The 25,237-nt window shown below is 33.9% G+C and overlaps 1 protein-coding gene across 2 annotated transcripts in view; it reads left to right on the top strand.

Moving 5' to 3' along the window:
• Positions 1 to 21,799, top strand: part of Alg-2 (Apoptosis-linked gene-2) — a 34,368-nt gene extending 12,569 nt beyond the window's left edge. For both annotated transcript variants that reach the window (XM_081737935.1, XM_081737945.1), the window contains exons 3-4: positions 1,560 to 1,828; positions 17,168 to 21,799. In XM_081737935.1, the coding sequence (XP_081594061.1) occupies positions 1,560 to 1,828; positions 17,168 to 17,269 (371 nt within the window). In that variant the 3' untranslated portion in view covers positions 17,270 to 21,799. The remainder of the gene's footprint in view (positions 1 to 1,559; positions 1,829 to 17,167) is intronic.
• Positions 21,800 to 25,237: the final 3,438 nt, after the last annotated feature.

Here is a 25,237-nt window from a genome sequence, read left to right as displayed (position 1 = left end):
TTTAATATGTTACTGGATACATAATCAAAATTCTACATTTTATCATCTGTATACATAAATTCCTTGCGTAACTCTACATAACTTTCACCACTAGTTTACTTAACCTTAACATCAATCAACAATCTTTAAACGTGGTCTTGTACTTCTTTGTAACAATCGATATGCAGTAGATAAATGTTACGGTGTGTGTGTGGGGGGGGGGGGATACAGGGTTTGCACTGATCTTGGAAGTTAGTGAAATTAAAATGAGTCCGGGAAATACTGCAAAATAGTTCAAAGTTAAGAGAATTGTTACATTTCACAGAAGAGTGAGGGAAAAAGAAATCAGATTTCAGATCAGCATTAGAGGCTGCTGGCGGAACGAGAGACACCTCAAAGAATCAATATAGATTGAAAAGAAGATAAAAATGTTACACGTCGTAATAAGTACCATAAGTAAGAAAGTGAACTTATATTATATTTAAAAAAATAAAAACGAAAGCGTTGTACGGTTATAGGGATGGTGGGAGATAATTTAAGAAAATCGATTTTTTTTTTCGAAACCTAACCATAAATGATAGTGTTCGCGGTGTCTCGGATCATGCGAAATTTCCGTAGTTACTCATTAAAAGTCAGGGAAATAAGTGTGAATCATACCATGAGAAAATTACATTATAAAAGTTTTGAACTTTAAAATTACTGATAATAATTTTTGTAGAGATTACGTTAAATAAAATTATATTTAAAAAAATATAAATTTAGCTACTTTCTGAATATTCAACAATAAAGTTTAATCCATTAATAATAAAGGAATTGTTTTTATAATATTGGAGTTAGGAACGGGAGTTTCCGCTAAGTCAATGGACGGCCCTGCTACATGTTAAGTATATACTCACCAATTCTTAATACAGTTAACAGTTTTCCATTCTAGTCTTTTTGACAGTGTGTTTTGTATTCTGTATTACTTTTCGCTACTTAAAAAAAAAGAAAGAACGAAAATTAGTGATTGAAAGTGAAGTTCGGGAAGAAACCATTCTTCGATCGTTTTAAATTAAAACTATTCCATCTGTAATTTTCACTTACATGAATATGTACCCAAAGGATCGCATGAGGGTTATTTCATAACTCGTAGCAACTGTACTATAGACGCCAAGAAAGCCACAGCAACGAAAATCTAGTTCTGTTACATGCGACTGAAGTCTATTGGTGACTTTGGAAAGCAGCTTCTATTGTATCTCCGATAGTGCAACATTTTTGTTTACCCAAGACCTATGAAATAACAAATTGTTGTTCTTGCTACTTTGAGTAAATGTAACTTCTCTTTCGACAGAAAGGCCAAGAACGTGAACCTACAGCTTAATGTGGAATCCAAAATACTTGAGCTCCCATCGTGAATTGAACTCAGGTTCTCCTACGTAAGAGGCGCGTCTATAAACGACGTATCCATATTTGCTGGTGACAAATTCCAGTGAATTCTGTGACTAGGATATAATGATTTATATGTCAGTGTTTAAATTATATAGAAGAAAGCTAGACTATGTTATACTATCGTAATATACTGACTATTTCATTGCTTGTAGGTATGTTTGATAAAACCGGCAGAGGAACGATAAGCTTCGAAGAGTTTGGCGCTCTGTGGAAATACGTAGTTGATTGGCAGAACTGCTTTCGAAGCTTTGACAGGGACAACTCTGGCAACATTGACAAGGCTGAACTCGCATTAGCTCTCACCACTTTCGGGTATCGATTGTCCGACCAACTGGTGACTACACTGATGAGGAAGTTCGACAGAAGTGGACGCGGAATCATCTACTTTGATGACTTCATTCAATGTTGTGTCACGTTGCATGTAAGTGTTTTTAATTACAAATTAGTTTCACATTTTAAAAAGGTGTTTCTTTCAACAGAAATTTCCTCGGAATTAATGCTGTGCGATTAGTTTATGGATTTATTGATTGAGCTTAATACCTTTCTTCAGCACAGTGACTCTGTAAGACGGGATCTATAGCTTAAAACGACAGGTACAGTCACGAAAGAAAGTATTCTTCAGTTGACAAAATTTCTTTTCGTAATAACTAGAGATGCAAATAAGGCAGGCTTTTATGAATCGATGGTTTTTTGCACATAAAAAGCCGGCTTTTTTGGAAAAAAAAACGAGAATTTTAGAAATTTTGGCTTTTTTATTTTCATAATTTTTCTACTTAAATAGCTTTCTTATAGTATACTCTAAAGTTAAATAAGATTTCATGACCTAAATGCTATATTTCGCTCTGGAATTCATCATCATGATGGATGGAACACATGTTTTATGAATTAAAGTAAACATAACGTACATAGTATTTGAGGGCAACTGTAGAAAATATTTAACTTTATTTTAACTTCTGAGTTATCGACATTTTTTCTTTTCTACATAATTTCTTTTTAGTCATCCGTGTTTCATTTCCTAGAGATTAGTAGGCCTACTCTAGCTTCTAGCACATAAGTTAAACTTTTGTTTTTCAATATATCCGTCAGAGTGTAAGTTTGTCAGTATATCTGTTAAATCGTACTTCCACAATCTTGTTATACTGTAGCTGTGCAATGATTTAGCAATAATCTTCCGGATACAAACTTGAATACCATTTTATACAAATAATCAGTAGCGGATTCAGAAAAGTATTTTGGGAGGTGTTTCTCTGCTTAATGTTTGGTTTTTCTAAAATTTCCTAATTTTTATTTGGGAGTTTATGAGTACAAGCATAATTAATATTTCGTTTTATTTGTACATTCAGCAATAACCTTCCGGATACAATCTTGAAAAGACCATTTTATACTGAGAATCAGTGGCGGATTTAGAAAAGTATTTTGGGAGAGGTTTTTCTTATTAATGTTTACTTTTTCTAAAAATACCTAATTTTTGTTTGAGAAAAGCTTGAAGTTTATAAGTAAAGGCATAACAAATATTTCGTTTGTTTTAGAAGTCCTGTAATTCCGGGGTACAAGCTTCACCCGTAAAACATCCCCTCCATAACCCCCTTCACAAATCCGTCACTGCTGATAATTAGTAATAACAACGATTTAAAAACGATAAGAAAGGAAGTCGGTCAGAACTCACAGTACACGCATTATCTCTACATTCACAGATACAATTAAGGAAAACTTTTGTTAAAATGGTCGAATGCGGGGTTGAATTCCAAACTTCCCGATAGAAGCGCAAAAGCTAACCACTCACTCATGGTTGTTGTGCAGTTGTGCTTAACTTAAATATATTCTCTCCCTCTATGGCCTATGGAATCCGAAGGTTCAATGCCGCGTTCACAAAAGCTCTCCACTGACTTCAATCCTTAGCCAACTGGATCCAGTTTTTACTTTGTATTCCTATTTCTGCGAGATCCATTTTAATATTGTCCTCCCATCTGCGCCTAAATCTTCCTAATGGACGTTTTCCGATTGGATTTCCATTAAAACTTTGAAAGCGTTCCTACCTTCTTCCACTCTGGCTGCATGACCTGCCCACCTGAGTCTCCTAGACTTGATGACCGTAAGGATATTTGGTAAACCATATAAATTATGCATTTCTTCGTTATGAAGTTTCCCTCATTCCCGTTCCTCTTGGGTCCGAATATTCGTGTCAGGATTTTATTTTCAAATCCTTTCAGCCTGCGTTCTTCCATGTTTCACAACCATAAAACACAACACGTATGTATATCGTTTTATATATTTTAAGCTTCAAATTCCTCTACAGAATTCGCGACGACAAAATACTTTGAACTGAATAATAACACGAATTTCCTGATTTCAGTCGACATTTAATTTCTTTGTGGATATGATTTTGGTCTGGTGATATTGGTCCCAGATATTTGAAAGTATCCACTTTGTCGAAAGTATTATTTGATATTTTAACGCATCCATAATTTGCCATATTACGATCCCGGTGAGCTTCTATGTATTTAGTTTTCTCTGCATTTACTTCTAAACCAATGTCGTTGCAAGCGTTTAATAAGGACTCTGCATTTCTTTCTATTGTTCTCCTATCATTAAATTTACATCATCAGAATACGCCGTAACCTGGTGAATACAATTCAGCTCTAAGGCCTGGTTGCTATCCTTGATTTTCCTTATAGCGTACTACGAAACAAAGCTGAACAATAATGGCGATAACGCATCTCATTGTTTCAGGCCATTCTCGACGTGGAAGCTCATGGACAAGAATTTTTCTGCTCGGACTTTTTCTTTGGGATTCATTTAAACACATTTTAATTAATCTAACTAGCTTTTTCGGTGTTCCGAATTCTGTAAGAATGTTGTACAATGTTTCCCTCCTATCCGAGTCGTAAGCCTTTTTAAAACCAATAAACAGCTGATGTACTGGGTAATATATTCCTACTTCTTTTCGAGTACTTATCGAATAGTAAATATTGTGTTCATCGATTTCCGTAAATCCACACTGATAATCTCCAATAATTGCATCTGCGTATGGAATCAATCTTTATAATAGAATATTAAGAGAAATGCCTCGATAATTATTACATTCAGTTTTGTCGCCTTCCTTGTGAATTGGAACAGTGATTGATTCTTTCCACTCTTCTTAAATGTATTCCATAGTGTTTTTTAAGTTTCGTAATGATATGTTGAATTTCTGTCGTTAAAAATTCAGAAACCTTCAGGACTGGGTAAACCGTGATGGTGGTTATAAGTCTAGGAAACCGCTCGATCAGATGAACAGTCTATTACGCATATGATCCATTAACAGAAAACTTGGTACTTTCCCGATTCTGAAAGGCTTAAGAAACAGTCAGTGCATTATAGAATTCGGAATTTTACCGATTTTGCAGATTCCAAGCACCTGATAGGTGGTAACGTTATTACGTATGTGATCAATGAATGAAAAATTTGTTCGAAATATTCATACAATATATATGAAAGTTAAAATTTAAAAATTTCAAGAATGTACAGAACCACCCGAAACCAAGCTGTTGATGTGCAGCTTTTAAGATTATCATATAAGTGTATTTATCTCATGTTTTATTTTTGTTTCAAAAAGAGGGTGTGTGATAATTTGAAGTAAAAATACTACATACAATTTTGCTAGTTATTTGTGTATTTTTTTAAAAAGTACTTATTTTTATGTATAAGAAGTTTAAAAATTATTATATATATATATTGGTTAATCCTTTGGAATTCATAATGTAAATATGTTAAGAATTAAAAAAAAAAAATCTTTTCGAAATTCATAGTTTATTTTAGAGGTTCTATATTATTATCTACATCAACCACTAATCAAATGAGTTCTTGTGCTGTAGAGAAGCGAAACAAATTATGCTTTATCAATTTAAAGCAAAATTTTGAAGAAAGCCCAAACTTTTCCAAGCAAAAAAGCGAAGCAGAAAAAATCGAGTTTTTTCCCAAAAAAGCCGGTTTTTTTTTTCCGAGCCCTTGCATCTCGAGTAATAACTCAAGAATAAATTAATCTATTAGAGTACTGATTTTGGCAAGTTATCAAATTATAACTATTCTAAGGATAACGACAAAAAGATCGAGATTAATTCATTTGTTCCTAATTATTTTGAAAAAGAAAATTTGTCAACTGAAGAATACTTTCTTTTCCGTGTGTACCCCACCGGGAATCAAACCTGGGACCACGCGTTGCCACTTGGCAACGAAGAAGCACATATTCGTTGGAAGTTTCTTATGCTGATTAGCATTTGTTGAACATCGTAAGATTTTAATTCTGTCTGAGCTGTTGTAATATTTCTCCTGGCCTCAATATGCCATCAAACACTCTTGCATTATGTAATGAAGTTGATTTCGTTTCATATATTTCTTGCGTATTTTATTTTTATACTTTTTTATCTCTTGGAAATATTTCTTTTTTGTTACTAAGTGTAATTTCGTATTTACTAAGGCTATGTCTGCATCGGATTTGTTCAGTGCAATTATTGCTGACATAGTTTTAACAATTGCAATTAAAAAAGTTTTGTTATTCCCATTATGATTTATGCTGCCCACGTATAATTTACCTGTACCCATAATGTTATATTTGGAATTGTAAGCTATAGACCTTATTTTCAATACCTGCGCTCTTCCTTTTCAGCACGTTAAGAAAGATTAGTAATCAAAACACAACGAACAAATATATTTGCGATAAAAATAAAGAAGTGTGGGGCCGCGATTTGGAAAAAAATAAATTTAGATATTATTATTAGTATTGCAAGATTATACATTAGTCAGGTTTTAATTTTTTTTTTTTTTTTAATTTCCAAGGACAATAGAAGATAAAATGGAGATCGTGGAAAACTCAAATACGAGATTTTAACGAATTTGCACATTTGATGACCCTTACATCACGAATAATTGCCTTTAGAATGTCTGTCAGTTCATTTGTTCCGATGTATGTATATTTCTAGAGTACCTGCACCAAATTTAAAACGGAAGCTTTTTATGACATTTCCAAGAATAGTCTTTCGAATTTTCTTCCTACCCGCCTTGTTTACTGAAGAATGTAAATAAAAATTTAGGATTTTCTTAAAACAGTTCTAACGATTTTGTTTATATTTCATACATGAATGTTTCCTTAACAATCCTGTACTGTGATACAGGCCATTTTTCTGGAAAGAATCCAGAAGTGGTACTTAGGGTGAGTTCTTGAGGTGTGAAGTGATTGTGGTGTGAGTGAGTGGAGGTCTTGAGGGTGAGTTATTTTTAGACGATTTTGTTCATATTTCAAAAATATTTCATTAAATAACTAACTCTATGACCTATGGAACCCGAAGTTTCAATGCCGCGTTCACAGAATCTTTCCACTGGCTTCTGTCTTTAGCCAACTGGATCCAGTTTCTACTTTGTATTCCTATTTCTGCGAGATCCATCTTAATATTGTCCTCCCATCTGCGCCTAAGTCTTCCTGTGGTCGTTTTCCGGTTGGTCTTCCAGTTAAGACTTTGAAAGCGTTCCTACTTTCTTCCATCCTAGCTATATGACCTGCTCACCTGAGCCTCCTAGAGTTTGATGACCCTGACAATGTTCGGTAAACCGTATAAATTATGTAGTTCCTCGTTATGAAGTTTCCGCCATTCCCCGTTCCCGGTTCTCTTGGGTCCGAATATTGGTCTCAGGATGTTGTTCTCAAATACTTTCAGTTTATGTTCTTTCCAAGTAAGCGACCATATTTCGCAACCATACAGAACAGGCATGAACATATTTAGAAGCTCACGTTTTAAATTATGTCCATAAGCTTCGGGAATAAAATGATCGGAATAGACGCTGGCGTTTTCAACTTGAAAGATGTCTTCCCGACAGCATTTCTTTTGCCAAACTTTCCGCAAAGGATCCGAGGGAAATACATGATAAGTAACTTTGGAACCCGTAGTATTTCTACTATAATTTCGACAAGTACTTAGTGTACAATTCGACATGCTTATAGGCTAACACGAGCACTACAGTAATTAATGTTTTCTTAATACAGGAAAGCAAGAATCACGCACTTTCCTGCAAAAATCAAAGAAACAAGCAAGGGTGAATGACAAGAACCTTGGGCGAAAGCTGTTTCTGCTCCCGCCGTGACATCACAATTTTACTGCATCTTCGGTTTTCAAAGAAGGGTAGTTATGACGCGACCTTAAAAGAGGTAGGATCGACGGACCTTGCTTCCCACCTAACTTCGTGAACTACTACTAGGTCCAGCCTGTATTTCTCTAACTCATTCGTTACTGATTTTAACGCGTCTGCCTTATAGACTTCTAATATTCCATGTTCCAAATCTCATGTGCATTTTCTTTTGCTGAGGTCGGGCCAAGTCATTAGTCCTGGTCCGAGGATTCTGTGAATGTTTCTGAACAAGTGCCTTTTTTTTTTTTTTTTTTTACTCGATGAGGTTGTTAGCCTAGCCCAAACCCCCAAGCTGGAGGACGACCCGTTGTCGTCTGTCCGCGACTGCTTATTCAGTATATTCGCAGCTAGTCTGTATATCTAGAGGCCTTCTCGATCCGCAACCTGAGGACGCGCCATGCCGTGGTAACAGGAACCCACATTACACAAATTTCATTACGTACCTGTCAATATAGCATAACTCGTTTATCCTTTAGAAGTCCATAAGTAGTAGTTTATTTTGAGGGTGAGTTTTTTTAAGACGATTTCCTCAAAAATGACTGACAAGTAATGGGTCGAAATGGATGAAGGGATTTGCGGGATGAGACATAGTGCGCTTGATAGAGGATGTGAAAATATGTATATGTGCAAGGTTATAGTGGCTGAGCGCCATAAATAAAACGGAGGGGATCAAAGCTGGTGGGAGAAGGGCTATGCTTTGTTATTGAAATACATCAAATAAACTGTTGGAATCGTGAAAATAGTGATAGATAGATGATGCAAACGATAGTAATTTCACATATTGGCAAAAGAAGAATGGGCAGAGAAGATCACAAACCTCAGCAGCCATCTTGAAATCCGCCATTTTGAAATCTGTGACATTTTTTTGAAATGGAAAGGTAGTCATGTAATACATCATTTTTAGAATTAAAATAAATAAACAACACTTAATATAAAAGATTACTATATACTACTTCATAAAGATGAACATTTTAAAAACATCAAATAAGTTCACAGTTACTTTTCGTAATTAAAAACACGCTAGGAGTCAAGCATTTCGATGTTGCATTTCCCTTAAAAAAAAAAAAAAAAAAAAAAAAAAAAAAAAAAAAAAAAAAAAAAGCATAAAATTCCCTGTCTCCAAAGATTATCCTGTTCTGCCTAAAAATAAGATCAATGAAAATATTTTCTACAAAGTGCTGGAGGGCCTTTAAGCAGAACGGAAATGAATCAAAGATGATCCTAAATCTTCCAAATAAGTACAGACAACGATAAAGTTCATAATTGACTTTTTGAGAACATGCTGACCCTAATTGATATATCGCATGACTACCTTTCCATTTAAAAAAAAAAAAAAAAAAAAAAATCACAGATTTGAAAATGGCGGATTTCAAGATCGCGACGGAGGTTGTGATGTGATTTTGTTCATATTTCATAAATTTTACAATTTGGTTAGAGTTGAACGAAAACAAAATGTCCAAAGACGAGACGAGACACATATGATTCGATATATTTTATTCAACTGAACATCCGTAGTTTCTGAGAAAATGAAGAAATACGTAATTAATAGATGCTGTACGAAAACCATTCCAATTATTAAAGTGAAACAAACTCTCATTAACTTGTTTATTATGATACTAGGAACTCTACAGTTAATGAGATTATCATAAAATCTGGAATTTAGTTTCTGTTGAATTAAATTTTTGTCCAAATATAAAGCATGTACGGCCACTAGATCACATTGCGTGAACAATATAAATGTTTGAGAGTAAATTCTAATGTATAGTTTCCGAAAAAAGACAAAAAGTAACTTTTGTGATGCTACAATATGTCATTCGTTTCGAATAATAATTAAAGAGCAATTATTTTACTAAAAAAAAAAAAAGAAAAAGTTATTATATAGGCCTTATGTTAGCTTTTGCTCACAATGATACACATACTATTTGTAAATGTTTCACTAATTACCTGGCAATAACCTGGTTGTTCATAATCATTTTTTTTCTAAAAAAAAAAGAAAAAATCCATAAAGAATACACTTGGAAGTGAATGATTTTCTGAGAAAGGATTTTGTTCATATTTCATTAATAAGCCTATAAGATTCATAAATCACTTGCCATGAAAATATTCACAAGGGGTAGTTTACTCTTGCAAATGAATTTGCAATTTTGTTGATAGTTTATAAACAAATATTTAATTAGTAACCCTAACAAATGGTATAAATAATATTTCGAAATAATTGAAAATCGGTAGTTAACTTTTAGGGTGAATTTTCTTTGGACGAAAACGCGTTATAATTTTGTTCATGTTTCATAAGTACATGGCTAAGTAATAACTGCAGCATAACTTTGTTTAGTTTAAAAAATTGGAGCGAGAAAGTTTAGTGCGGTAGCCCCTTACCGTTTACTCTTGAAGCTTTTTTTCTTGTTTTTTAATGTGTTTGCTTACTGGTCGTCTTACAAGCCGATGCTTGTACGTTATTAAAATGTCCTTTTAACTCAACACACTGCATAAGATTCGTGAAATTCTAATTAGAATGAAATTCTAATCATCATTTGCGTAAATTAACACTTACTGAATAATCATAAGAATCACCTGTTATGATTCTTTTAAAATAATGAGTTGTATTTTCGCAGGTTTAAAGGTCGCTATGATAAAAGTAACAATTTATTCTTGTGGGACGAGAAAATAGGTAATACATTTAATGTTTTATTTGTAGAAATCCGACATCTCTAAACTAACGTTCAATTTGATTCGTTAGTTTTACTTACTTAAAGCTTTGTTGTGCCTCTTATTCCATCACAAACATTCTTCCCATGGCAAGAAAGAAAACTAAATTTTTAGTCCAAAATCTGTTTCTTGTTTCATTTTTTTTTCTAATCTTATATTGACTGCCATTTCTATCCGAAAAGTAAATAATGAGTGTACAGAGACAAGGTCCTACCTACCGTATCATTCTTAATTAAATTATAATAATGAGTTTCCAATACCCTCTTCTTCAAATACTTTATTTTATTTTTATTAGTTATTGGTAATCAGTTTTATTTAATTTCCAAAATTAACTTCTTTATTTGAATGTTGTAACTCATTCAAATAAATGAAAAAACGAATATGTATATATATGAAATATAAATAATGAAGTCATAACTAACTAACTAACTCTATGGCCTATGGAACCCGGAGGTTCAGTGCCGCGTTCACAAAAGCTCTCCACTGACTTCTATCCTTAGCTAATTGCATCCAGTTTCTACTTTGTATTCCTATCTCTGCGAGATCCATCTTAATATTGTCCTCCCATCTGCGCCTAGGTCTTCCTAATGGTCGTTTTCCTATGGGTCTAGCAGTCAAGACTTTGAAAGCGTTTCTACTTTCTTCCATTCTAGCTACATGACCTGCCCACCTAAGCCTCCTAGACTTGACGACCTTAACAATGTTGGGTAAACCGTATAAACTATGTAGTTCCTCGTTATGAAGCTTCCGCCATTCCCCATTCTCGTTCCTCTTGGGTCCGGATATTCTTCTCAGGATCCTGTTCTCAAATACTTTCAGTCTATGTTCTTCCCTCAGAGTAAGCGACCATGTTTCACAACCATACAGAATAACAGCCATGATTATCGTTTTATATATTTTAAGCTTCAAATTCCTCGACAGAATTCGCGACGACAAGAGATTTTGAACCGAATAGTAACACGAATTCCCTGCTTTTAGTCGACATTTAATTTCTTCGTGAATATGATTTTCGTCTGTTAATATTGATCCTAAATATTTGAAAGTATCCACTTTATCAAAAGCATTATTTAATATTTTAACGCCTCCACAATTTGCCGTATTACGGTCCCGACGCACTTCCATGTATTTAGTTTTCTCTGCATTTACTTCTAAACCCAAATAATGAAGTCATTCAACATTAAAGTAGAAATAATAAATTAGGACAATGTTTTAGTTGGTTAAGTATTTAATTCAGACACAAATGCTTGAGAGTAGCATAAACATCACGGTTAATATCAAAGTTAAAATTTCAACTATAGTTTTCTCTTATATACACAACTGTTTACTCCATGTCCCACCAGAGGTATAATATATCACACATTGCAAATTTTAAAAGAAAATCATAAAAATTGTGTCAGTGTTGTTAATCTAGCAATAATAACTATAATAGTACAGTAAAAAATCAACTTTGATATTTCATCCCTTTATTACAAACATCAGCTCTAAAAAGTAGAATTCACTAAATTTCGATACTAAACTTAGGGAGTAATGTTTACCTATTAGGGCTTTTCATGCTAAGAGAGAAAATTAAAGAAGAGGAAGTGATGGAGAAAATGGTGTTGTTTGCAATGTTTTTGAATAGCCCAGTCGTAAGGTATACAAGTTTACGCTAACGTCTGCAAGGTCACTTATTGGCTCGCAGTGCCCAACAATAATGATCACCTCTTACAAACTGGCTGGTATTAGAAAAAAACTGGAAAAGCAGTTTTGTGTTGCCAATGTAAATGGTAATAGTATTAAAAAAAAAAAAAAAAAAAAAAAAAAAAAAAAAAAAAGTGAAGCAACCGTCAATCATACCAAGCAACTTCACATGCATGGACCGACTTTTAAACCAATTATTCTTTTACTTGAAACCTTGCATAATGTAGACGCATTGTCCAGCATACAAAATATGGTTGCAAAATAGTGTTTATTTTTGGCCAAACAAATATCTTAATACTTTAAATACATGTATTCTGTATTGCCATTTCTGTTCATTTCATGTGAAATCAACCACGCACAAAACCTCACGGTGCCAGATTTCGATGAAACTTGGTGTACATGTAGGACCCTGTGAGAGATGATAACGCATCAAATTGTAGCCCTGTATCCCTGTAGTTTCAGAATACAGGGTCGTAAAAAATGGACAGATTTGATGTTTTTTGTAGAATCTTGTTAACTTCAATTGGCCGTAAATATTGACCTAGAGAGAAAAATAATATACCATTTTGAAGAGGAAAGAATAGGCTACAATATATGTCAGCAAGATTTATTTGAAAATCAAATATCACTTTTCGAGAAATTTCGGAAAAAATTTGGATCATGATATCTCAGAAGGTACCGATTTGATTTCCTTGAAATTGGGTATCAAGGTAGTCCCGTATGTACGGAATAAGTGAGCCAAATGTCAACTTGGGCCAAGAATGGGCCTGGAGTATACAATGATTTTCGTGTGACCACGTCGGGAGAGACAACTGGGGGTGCCACTGTGGCAACTTGCCAATTTATCAATACTGGTGAAGTAAGGTGTAAGAAATATTTATCTATTACTGACCTGCTGGAAGTATTCAATCGTCAGTGGAGTCTGTGTTGAATCAATCGACTGGCGTCTTCCATCTCTGGGGAATGACGGAAACTTCATAATGAAGAATTGCATAATTTATACGGTTTCCCAAACATTGTTTCGGTCATCAAGTCTAGGAGCCTCAGGTGAGAAGGTCATGTAGCAGGGCCATAACTTCTGGGGGGACAGGGCGGCAACTGACCCTCTAGAGAAGCTCCCCTCCGTTGGAGGGGGAACCATTTTAACACAAAATTTTCTTACTCCATATACGGTACTAACGTGAACTTATAAATGAAGCATTAAACATTTTCACTACATTACATAAACAAAACAGCATACAAAAGGTAAATAAAACAAAAATTAGTCGTGGGGCCATTTCAGTAAAAATGTTTACTATTCGGGGCCCTAGTAATAATATTTATTCGTATGGCTTCGAGATTTGTCAATATTGTCTCCTTAATTAATATGTCATGTATGGAACGGGCCCAGGGGCGTAACTAACGGCCTCGCAAACATTGCCGTGCGGAAGGGCCCACAGGCTCAAGGAGGCCCATAAGGAGTAAGAGAAAGATAGAAAGAGGGGGCCCAAGAATTAGAAAAACAACTTTTTCTAGGGGGGCTCAAATACGCGTATTAATGCTTGCCCCCTCCCTCCAGAAAGAAAATCTAAGTTACGGCGCTGTGTAGCCAGAATGGAAGGAAATAGGAACACTTTCAAAGTTTTAGCTGGAAATCTTATCAGAAAACATCCATAGGAAGACCTAGGCGCAGAAAGGAGGACAATATTAAGATGGATCTCGCAGAAATAGGAATACTGTGTAGAAATTGGATCGAATGAAGTCAAGCTCAAATGCTCACCAAAATTAAAAAGTATTCAATTTTGAGCATGTATGATACGATAATTCGGTAAGGGGAGGGGGTGGGGGTCAAAAATTTTTTTGGAGGTAGTTTTAGGTCAAGGGTAACCTTTTGGATCAATAGCGACCCAATTTGGATCAAGGGCCGATTTCACTATCTTATTAGGAAAGACCCTTTAAGGAAGAAGAATTGAAAACCGTATGTGACCACCGAACTGGTGTCCCGACTTTTTAGGTTTAAAGCAGGTTAAATTTGTCCCCAAGCATTAAACAGTTTGTATTCCTAGCCCTTACGATTGACATACTTGTGAAATAAGGGTATGTCGTTGATAATACGTGCGTTATTATCCAGTTCCTGTGGCAGTTCTTTTCTTCTTCAAGTATAAAATTAGTCACCTCGGTGTTACAGAAGTAGATGGTTATTTTCAGAGCTTTTTTCATTTTTGGTATCACAAATCTATGTTCCCCCTAGTAGTAGGAGGGAAAACAAAGAAGGGAGAACTTCAAATTAGGAGACTTTCATGATCTGTTGAGGATTTTTTAACACCACAAACAGTTTATTTATTTACTTATTTGCCTGTTTTGCATACAAATGAGAGTATTCTCGAGCACGCATACAGTTGTCAAAATTATAAAATAATTACATATATGGTATAGAAAAAAAACTTAGATAAAATAATACATACATAACTATGAAGCTTATACAATCATAATATAATTAACAAAGGAAAAAAACATTTATACATTATCTTCAAAAAACTCATTTACCGAGTAATAACATTTATCTACTAAGAACTCGTGAAGATCCGATTTAAACATAGAATATGATTTGTTTTGTTTTAGAAAGTCAGGTAACTTATTGAAAATTTTTGTACAGTTAATATATACACTTTTTTTGAAAAAACGAGAAATTTTGGGGGATAACATGCAAATTATTAACGAATCGAGTATTGTATTTATGGACGTTACTGTTTTCAATAAATAAGTGTTTGTTACTTACGGTAAACAAGATAACTTTATATAGATACGCACAAGGTAATGGTAATATTTTTTGTCCTCGAAAGATGGGCTTGCAAGAAGATTTTGGTGACAATCCAAACACAACCCTTAGTGCTTTCTTTTGTAAGCGAAACGTGCTAATACATTCAGTAGAATAACCCCAAAAAATAATACCGTAAGTTATTAAAGAATGGAATTTTGCATAGTACACCGAAACCAAGGCCTCTGTTGTGACATTACCTCTTAGTCTACGGAGGCCGAAACAAATACTACTTAATTTTTTGTTGAGTTGAGAAATATGCTCATTCCAAGTTAGTTTCGAACTTATGGTGACACCAAGAAATTTAGTTGAAATAGAAAAGTCGACTTTTTTGTTATTTACCATTACGTAAGGAATAAATTTATTTTGAAGAGGATAATAAAAATTTAGCAAGGAAGTTTTATCTTTGTTTAGAACTAACTTATTGTTACTTAACCAGTTACTTAATCGTGAAAACGCAGTGTTTAGATTATATTCAATATCATGTCGTGAGTTACCTGTAATAATAACATTGGTGTCATCAGCAAATAATACACATTTATTAGGCAACATTTCATATGTCAAATCATTGATGTAAATAAGAAAGAGCAATGGACCAAGCACTGATCCTTGAGGTACACCAGTTAGTATTGTACCTTTATAACTACTAAACTTACACATTTCGCCATTATTTTCGTTCGTAATTTGAACTATCTGATACCTATCCTTCAAGTAAGACTCGATCCATTTATTGGCAGTTCCTCTTATACCATAAAAGCTTAATTTTTTGAGTAAGAGATCATGATTTACTGTGTCAAATGCTTTAGTAAGATCAACAAAGAGTCCAATTGCCCATTTTTTATTATTTATTGCATGCATAACAGTACTAAGAAAATCGAAAATCGCAGAATCAGTAGATTTGCCAGTTAAAAACCCATGTTGAGATAATGATATTAGATTATTGGAACGTAAGTAATTCCTTATCCTATTTGACATTACCGTCTCAAAAATTTTTGAAAATACAGATAAAACTGAGATAGGGCGATAATTCTTAATATCGTAACGACTGCCTTTTTTGAACAAGGGAATCACTTTAGCCACTTTTAACCGTTGTGGGAAAATGCCTGATTGAAGGAAATTTTTTTTTACATGAGTCAGGTGAGGAACAATTATCGAAGCAGATTGTTTTATAATAGTGGACGGTACTTCATCAAGACCTGCAGAACTACTATTTCTCATCTTTCCTATAATTGCTAATATTTCATCAATAGTTAGCGGGGTAACAAAAATACATTTTGGATAAGAAGGCATATTTGAAGAACCACTTGTACCAGCTTGGTGGGATAGAGCACCAAGAGCTACCTGAGGAGAAGTTATAAAATAATTATTAAATTTATTTGCAATTTCAGCAGGGTTTGTAATTCTTTTATTGTCAAAAATGACGTGATTCAAATTAGCAATATTACCCTTCTTTGTATGTAGTCCTACCGACTGGTGAATAATATTCCACATAGTTTTAATTTTATTTCTGGAGTTATTAATCATTTTCGAATTATGCATTCGCTTTGCTGTCTTAATAACTTTCTTATATGTTATCTTATATTTTTTAACGTAATTTCTGAATACATCAGAAACATTTGTATCATTAAGCAGTTTAGCATACTTAATTAAATTTCGTTTGGAATTACGAATACCAGTTGTAATCCAACTCTTCTTAATTTTATTACATTTACTAATTGGCATGAGAGGAAAAGCTACATTAAAACAGTGCAAGTATACATCTAAGAAGGAGTTAAATTTTTCGTCCATATTCTTTTCCATTCTCCAGCCGTAAATTAGTTGAATCAAAAATAAGTATATGATGAAATTTTTTGTATTTGCATTATCAGAACACATTAATTGCTTTGCTTTAAAAATGTACTATTAACACCTTAAACTTGTTCATTCTGCAATCAAAATATATTGAATTGAAAAAAGCGTTATTCAAGCGGGCGAGGTTCAGAATATTGCTGCTCTACCACCTAATCCTTGTCAGGAAGTACATTCAGTTACACAAAAAAACATACAATCAATTGGGGACAAAAGATTCGGTGGTATCGTGTATATACTGAACTTTATCGGATTATATATATAATCCGATGAAGTTCAGTAAGTATTCAATAAAGAAAGAAAACAGCTAACTTGGGAATTTAATGTTTAGGCTTAACACTAACGTAGTTTGAAGTATAAATATCAATTGGGAATTTTTGGACAATAACTTTAGTGAAGAAAACTCTCTGAGTCACACTAAATGCGTTGGAAAATCATAGGTATTCAAGTATATGCCACTTACAGAGGAAATAAATTAATTTTGAATTCTGGTTTGCTCAAAATTTGATACATTTGTTTGCTTTGTTGATACGTGCTGTAATTTGAATTTGTTTTCTTTATTTATTTCAGACGTTAACAGCTTCATTCAGACAATTCGACACTGATCAGGATGGTATCATCACAATCCATTATGAACAGTTCTTGAATATGGTCTTCAGCTTGAAAATATAACCTGCCGTAATTTCGCCATAGATCTGTAATTGGTTTATCTTACGAATGTGACAAGTTAATTCTTGCAAGCAGCTGCTGCCATTTTTGCCCAACCATTCAATTTAAAGCTCTGTGATATTTTCAATACATTTTTTGAAAAATATATTAAAGGTTGTTGGAAACCATTATTACACATTGAATGTAGACTCTATTAAACATTGTTAAAGTGCATCAATTGCACCTTTCTTTTTTACTGTGAAGCTAAAGGTATGAGAAATACGAAACAGAGAAAATGCTGTTTTTTCTATATTTTAAGTTTGTTTCTTCTTATTAATGGATAACTTCTATATTTGCGTGCTTCCAATCGGAAAAACAAAATAGCTGTAACATTGACATATGAAGATAAAGAAAACATGGAGGAGAATCTTTTCAGATAATTACAACTTTTCGAGTGAATTGTAACCATATATGGCCTCAAATTTTGCATACAAGGTTAACAAAATATTTATAACTTCTAATTGCAATATTATTTAAATCTTGGACTTGCTTTGAAGGTAAATCAGTACTTTTTCAGCTAAACATAGTAATTTCGAAATAAGTAAATATTTTATCTCAAGTATCTCTAAAACATAATTCTTGTTTTCGTCTTGTTTGGAGGGAAGGGCAGATATGATATAGAGTTTACTAATTTTGGTTTTTGAGAGTACCTGTAGGTTTCATTTCGGGACAATGTTTGGCAAAAGACATAAAACGAATTTCTAACAGATTCTATACACGATAACCAATATTAGTTAAAATATTGAACATATTATTGATAGTACACGGATGATCGTCAGCCAATAATCTGTGATTTTGGTTTGGTTTTGAGTTCATTGGAAAACTGCTTTGATACTGGATACCTCAAAGACCTCATTGTTGATGAGGGAAATGAAAGTCAGAAGAAACAAATTTCGGGAGGTACAGAAGTAATCATTACTGAACCCCTGTACATTTAATACTATAACAGGGGATATGGACGAGAATGCTTATAAACAGTTAAAAAAATAGACATGAGAAATCCAGTGCTTCATACGTCACAGAAGCGTACTCTATAAAGCATTTATCTCTTATTAGTTTCTGTAAAATTAAAAGAGTTTTGATATCTGATATGTCATATAAGAGGTCTAACGAGAAATTTAGGTTAGGTTGTCCCTGGCATCGATCTCAGGGAAGGTTGGAAGAACAGAATTATAACAAAGATTAGTATGTTCCTCCTCTCTGTGTTTCAGTTCCCAAATTGAGGAAATGTTTGAAACACACTATAGTGCCATTGTTTTTGAGATTTACCGTGACGAATTTACCGTCAAAGCACTTATCCACTCTGTAGTTTTCTGTTAGAACACGCAGTATATTCTATAACCAATAGACGCCACCCAATCGGATACGGCTTTTGTAATTGCTGAGGAATTCGAATTGTTATACAGATCGTTTACAGTGATTGTATTTTAGTGTGTTTTTACTTCCTTTGAACTCCTTTCACAACAATAGTGAGTAGGTAATTCTCTATTTTGCATGGCAATTGAGTCAGGGTAAATCTCAAGGACTGTAGTATCGGGTAACTTCTGTGCCCATTCCTGTTTATGAGTACAACCAAGTTAGAATTAAAAGCTGAAAATATAGCCAGACGTCACTGGATGTTTAGAATAAGGTCATGTTAGAGATATTCGTGAATATTGAGTTGTTCTTTGTAAAATATACATTGGAACAAAGAGATGAAGGTTAGAACCATTGTATGCAGTGTATAATATGGAATTAATACTATTGAATCTTGAAATGTCATAGATTGAGAAGGCATTTTATGAAAAGTATTGTTGTGTGTTAATCATTAAGAAGGAATAGTTCCAATTAATAAATTGTTTATTTGCTGTGTATTATACTCATTTCGGGATTACAATCAGAGGCTGTACTTTTTGTCTGAGGAAATACATGTATAAATAAATAAATAAAACAAAGACTGGAAACACTAGTCGATTAGACAAGAGTTGTTTAGAATGATCGATTAGAATGATAACGATTTTTTTTCGTTTATTACTCATAAGATACACAAAGTTTAAGATGGAATATAAATGTTCTAGATTACAATATAAAGTGGTGCATCGTAGTTCGTATTTAATTCTTGCAGATGTCTGTTTGAAGTCTCGATTCAGGTTTACATAAAAAACAATAACAACAATAAGAAAATCAATGAAATAATTTCGTTAAAATATGTAGAGTGATTTTAGTATAGAACGCTCCCAATTTTATTACCTGTACTAAATAACAATTTTAATTGTGATAACATAAATATTGCTGTGAAGAATAGTTTTCTAATACAGTTAATACCTGTATCTTCAATAATCACAGGGACAAAATTAGACTCTTATTATTAAGCGTTCTTCTTCTTAGGTGAGCGGAGACTCTTTCTTCTGTGAAGGATATTTGTAATATTCTTTGACTCTGATAACTCTTTTCGTTGTTTTTAAAATAACCCAACACGTTATTGTTGCACTAGGTTCACGCTCCTGGTCACCTGTGACTTACGAGGATGTCAACAATGGCCTGTGTTCTGGCCGAAACAGATACAAATTGTTTGAGATTCTAGATGTAGAAAAGTACTGAATGGTACAAATAGTGGCCAGACAAATTTTTTTAGAGAATTCTAATAATAAAAGGCAAGTTCTTAGTCTGTGCGTCTAACAATAAACAGTCCTTGCTATTCAGTGATTTAAATAAATATTGTAAAACAAAATCCTTTTAATAATTACATAAACATGGTACGGAGATTCGGGTGATTCGTGCTCAAAATAAAAAATAAAGTAGATCATTTAATTATGTTTTACTTACAATGTTAAGTGGGTCAAAGGCTTAGAGAGAACAACTACTAAGAAATTAACAACGTTGTATTTTCATTTGTTCTCAAATTCTCACAAAACTTTTTAACCTTCAAACAGTAATCAATGCTACCAGTAGTTTCAGAAACATCAGTCTCAATTAAATTTTTGTGTTGAATTTTGAAATATTTTAAAGTATAAGTATTCGAACAACGCGACACCACTGTAGTAAAAAATATTTCATATTGAATGCTCAATATATATATAGAGAGAATTTATTTTCTGAAATGTGTAACTGTTCACAAAATGAAAGCGTACATTTTTATGTACTATGTAAAATAAGAAAATTGGGTAAACACAGGAAGGATAGTTTAATTTCCCTTGTTGCCAGTGCTTCCATTTCATGGTTCTGAGGCTCTTAAAAGTCTACTGTTTTCAGTTGAGCTGTTACTCCTATTTATGTATATTTTGAATGTAAAATAGTTTTGTACAAATATGTTGTTACTTCGTAACATATGATTTTTATATATGTAATATATGTATTACGTTTAATGCAGGTTTTTCAATATTTCTATGTTGCTTTCTCTTTTGCACACAATTCGTCATTGTTACCGCAAAATAGTCAAATACAAACCTTATTTAATACCACTTTAACTATCTAATGTTTGAGATTAGTGCCTTAAACTATAGACAGAAAAACTTGCGATGGGAACTCAGTGATGGACTGTTGGCAAAAATTTCATTTGCTTAAGTTGTAGTATCCTTCGAAAGCCGAAAATAAAATATTCATTCTGTCTAGAAATAAACAAGTTATTTATTGAAGCGTCCGTACAATTTATTTTCGATGCTAGTCAAGGACGAAAATTCTTGCCATATCAGGAGTCGAACGCAAGATGAGAAGTGCTTGCCTTCGGGTGAATATTTAATTAATTTATCTGAGGCACTTCCTAACGAAGTTACATTGATTGAAAAGCATGCGTGAGTTTGCAAACATTACAATATTACTGAAAATATCTCTTAGAAGCCCAAATGCAATATGTGGAATAACTATACGTCTATAATTTGATGTCAAGTTTAGCACTGTCTTTCGACATTAGTTAAATATTAACTTGTAATAGGTCATTAGAAAACACTGACCGGACTATGTGTGAATATTTTCAGTATCCGTGCGTACTGAAATGTGCATGTGAGCTGGCCATAAATCTCTTAGATTAGCAGGATCCGGAGTGAAGTTTGTGTACTAATGAAATGGTACCAGAAGTGAGCTACTATTGGCAAAGGCGTGATAGGTGTATTCCGTGTAATTTTTTTCTGATAGAATCGAAGCGTTATCGGAGCAATGGATATACTAGAAAGGGTGTGTGCGTGCTTGCCGTCGTGACTTCTTAGACAAAATGCTATCAGACACTTCATTGGGATGATGATAATTATGATTACCGTCTATTATTAAATAGAACAGTAAAATACTTTTTAAATTTTAACGTAAGAATAATGATGTGCTATTCTATTTAAGAATGTATTTGAAAGGTTGACAGCAAAAACTGACTCTATTGTTGTTATTATTGTTTTATGAAACGAGAAAGCTCATCTGGTGTTTATATTTATTGTTAGAACATTAACATGTTAAACAACAGTTTCAGTGGAAAACGTATTGTTGTATAGAATCTGTTTATTTCAAGAAACATGAGTATCTTAATGCATATATTAAAAAAGATAAAAGTTTCAATCTTTGAAGGTGGATTTTATACCAACCATTAAGTCGCTTCTTGTTAACCATACATACATATATAAATTACATTACTAATAACCTTTGTTTAAGAATCTTCAGTTTTCGATTTCTTCCTGAACGGAAATTATTAGGCTCCTCCATTAACGACTTCAGAACAAACACAAGCATCATCATTTTAAAGGTAACACAAGGAAACAATGTGACTGACGTTTAGACCTCAAGATGGACCATGTCCAGGTTGTTCTCTATTATTTTATTTATTTATTTAATTTTATTTTACATGGCAAAGTTAAGGCTAATCATCCCTTGTCTCCCACTTGACCGTACAATACAATAGTATCATGATTAGTAATACAATAATAATAATAATAATAAAATATGTATAAAATAGTATATAAAACACTCCCAATCATACATATACACACATCATCACATGCACACATAGATTACTTAGATTACTACAAACAGCCACATAATATAGTCACATACATTTAGTGAACAAAAGAAATTAAAGGTAGGAGGTATAAAAATCAGCATTTTTTTTTTTCAGATATTAGTAAGCCTTGATAGACTTATGGAGGATTTGCTCAACCGACTTCTTAAATAGGTTGATTGATTGATATTGTCTTGTATTGGATGGAAGGTCATTCCACGCACAGATACTTAATGCGAAGAACGCATTCGAGTAGAATTTTGAAGAATGTAGGGGAAAAGAGAGGAGTTTATTTACACCTGATCTTGTGTTGTGGTCGTGGTGAGCATTTAGTGGTTGCAAACGTTCAAATAAGTAGAAAGGTTGTTGAAAGCGCAAAATCGTAAAGAGAAGTGTGTCAATGCAAATCACGTCTATCGGCAAGTTTCAAAAGACCCAGCTTTCTGTAATATGGAGTTAAATGATTTGATCGTTTGAGATTATAAGCGAACCGAAGGTGAGGGTGAGCTTTGTTTTAGTGGGTAGAATTTTCTTTAGTCTAGTGAGTGAATGCAAAGACCAGAACGCTTTCTTACATACAGCCTTAATGTGAGGTTTCCACTCAAAGAATTGATCTATTATTACACCAAGATTTCATCCAACCTTCTCTGGGAGAACCCGAAAACACGTTTCAAGACCACCAATTAATAGTAATGTGGTTCATATTTACTAAACTTATTTTTGTGTAAAGGTTATGGAATTATTAATTACAATAGTATCAATATTAAAATCTCGAGATTGAGCATCGTAACGTAAATATTTAGGTTTTGTTTCCAGAATCAATAAATGTCATCTGAGAAGTGTATCCATTCGATGATTAAACAAAAGAAATCTGATCGCCTAGATAGGGAGAAAACAAAATGTTTGAAAACAGATAATAGTAATATACGAGTAACTCCGAAAGCTAAATTAAGTCTACTTGGTAGGGTCATGATCATAGTAATAGACATTCAATAATATACACAATATTGCTATCTACTGGCATATATATATATATATATATATATATATATATATATATATATATAATATTGTAATATTCTCTCTGTTAAGGTAAGCAATTATTCTACACGGGAATTTGGACTTTCCCATCACCTTTTATTATAAAAATCCTCTTAAATACAAGATGTATACAATATGTAGTTCCTCTAGTATTTTGGGTAAGATAATGAAAGGAACCTAATGACCAAGCGTCTTAGGGCTTTTGTAGGTGAGGTTCCTCTCGGTGACCGGGCGTCGTGAGAGGGGATAAGTTTGTGTGATTTGGTGTCTCTCTCGGTGACCAGGCGTCGTGAGAGAGGGAAGGAACCCAATGACCGTGCGTCTTAGGGCTTAAGGATCTCTCAATTGACAAGCATCGTGAGAGGGTGAGGTAAACCCAATGGCCGGGCGCCTTACGGCATTAGGTGGTTTGGTCAACCTGGATAGATTGATGCTTGTTGAGGCGTGTTTTTTCTCTTTTACCCTGGATTTTCGGCCACCTTTGGTGATCTCCGTCTTGCCGACTGCTGGCGATTGTGGGCGACTCCTCTTCGGGACTGTCGTCTGCGTTGTTTTTGTTTACTATCAACACGTGTAGTACACACATGGGGGCGTAGAAAAAATAAACCACAAGATTATTTTTGTGCCATTAGGTGGAATCTGCATATTGGTCGCAGTATACACTGAGAATGCACTAAAACACTTAAATACAAAATCGAAGTTAAAAACACTGGTCACTGATATAACACTGTATGAGACACTATCACACAATTTAAGGTTAAAGTTGAAGTTGAAGCACTAACAGTTTGTCTTCTAACCTAAGCAGGATCCGTATATTACGTCATCTCCCTCAAAGAAGAGGCTGTCGAAACTGGTGGGTATAGTTAATATTTATACGCTAGGTCACTGATAGTAATGTCCGTATCATATTTTGTGAAGTTTTCACGTCAAAGGGTGCTATTATAGAAAAGTTTCTAATATCGGTCTAGTTCTTACTAGTCGTAGCAAATGGATGACAGAACATACTAGTAGTAATTGCCCCACTCTGCCTAACTTTTGATTATCCTCAATGAGGGGCCCCAAGGCCAGGGGTCAATGACCTAGGGGTACTTAGGACCACCCCCTCTAAATTTTGGCAGGGGTACCTTGGCCCACCCCCTAAATTTTGGCAGGGGTACATAGGACCACCCCCTTAAATTTTGGAAATTGCCAAATTTAAAAATTTGGTATGGTAGCCTAGGACCATAGTATGTACCTCTATCAGTATTGGGTGTCGATGTCGTTCCCTTTCATGGGTAAAAAATTGCCAAAAAGTCAAATTCCGGGGGTTTTTGACCTAATTTATCCCCTTGGATGAGGTCCTATTACCTTATATAGTTATATGGGCGTATACAGGGGTCCATTCCCTTTCATAAGACATGGGTATATTAATGCACCCCTTGAAAAATTTGGGAGGGGTACCTTGGCCCACCCCTTAAATTTTGGAAATTGCCAAATCTAAAAATTTGGTATGGTAGCCTAGGATCATAGTATGTACCTCTATCAGTATTGGGTGTCTATGTCGTTCCCTTTCATGAGTAAAAAATTGCCAAAAAGTCAAATTTCGGGGGTTTTTGACCTAATTTATCCCCTTTGATGAGGTATTATTACCCTATATGGTTATATGGACGTATACAGGGGTTCATTACCTATCATAAGACATGGGTATATTGGTGCACCCCTTTAAATTTTTGGGAGGTGTATCTTGGCCCACCCCTTCAATTTTGGAAATTGCCCAATTTAAACATTTGGTACAATAGTATAGAACCCTAGTATGTATTATTATAAATTTGGGTGGTCCACTTCGTTCCCTTTTAGGGGTACAAAATTGCCAAAAATATAAACGTAAGCAATACGTTGTACCACGTGTTTGTTCTTTTGGCCCAATTTATTTCCTTGGATGAGGTCCTATTACCTTA

Source organism: Thermobia domestica, chromosome 2, assembly GCF_964235325.1.
Source record: "Thermobia domestica chromosome 2, izTheDome1.hap1.1, whole genome shotgun sequence".
Classification (NCBI taxonomy): domain Eukaryota; kingdom Metazoa; phylum Arthropoda; class Insecta; order Zygentoma; family Lepismatidae; genus Thermobia; species Thermobia domestica.
This window is presented reverse-complemented; position numbering and strand designations above follow the sequence as displayed.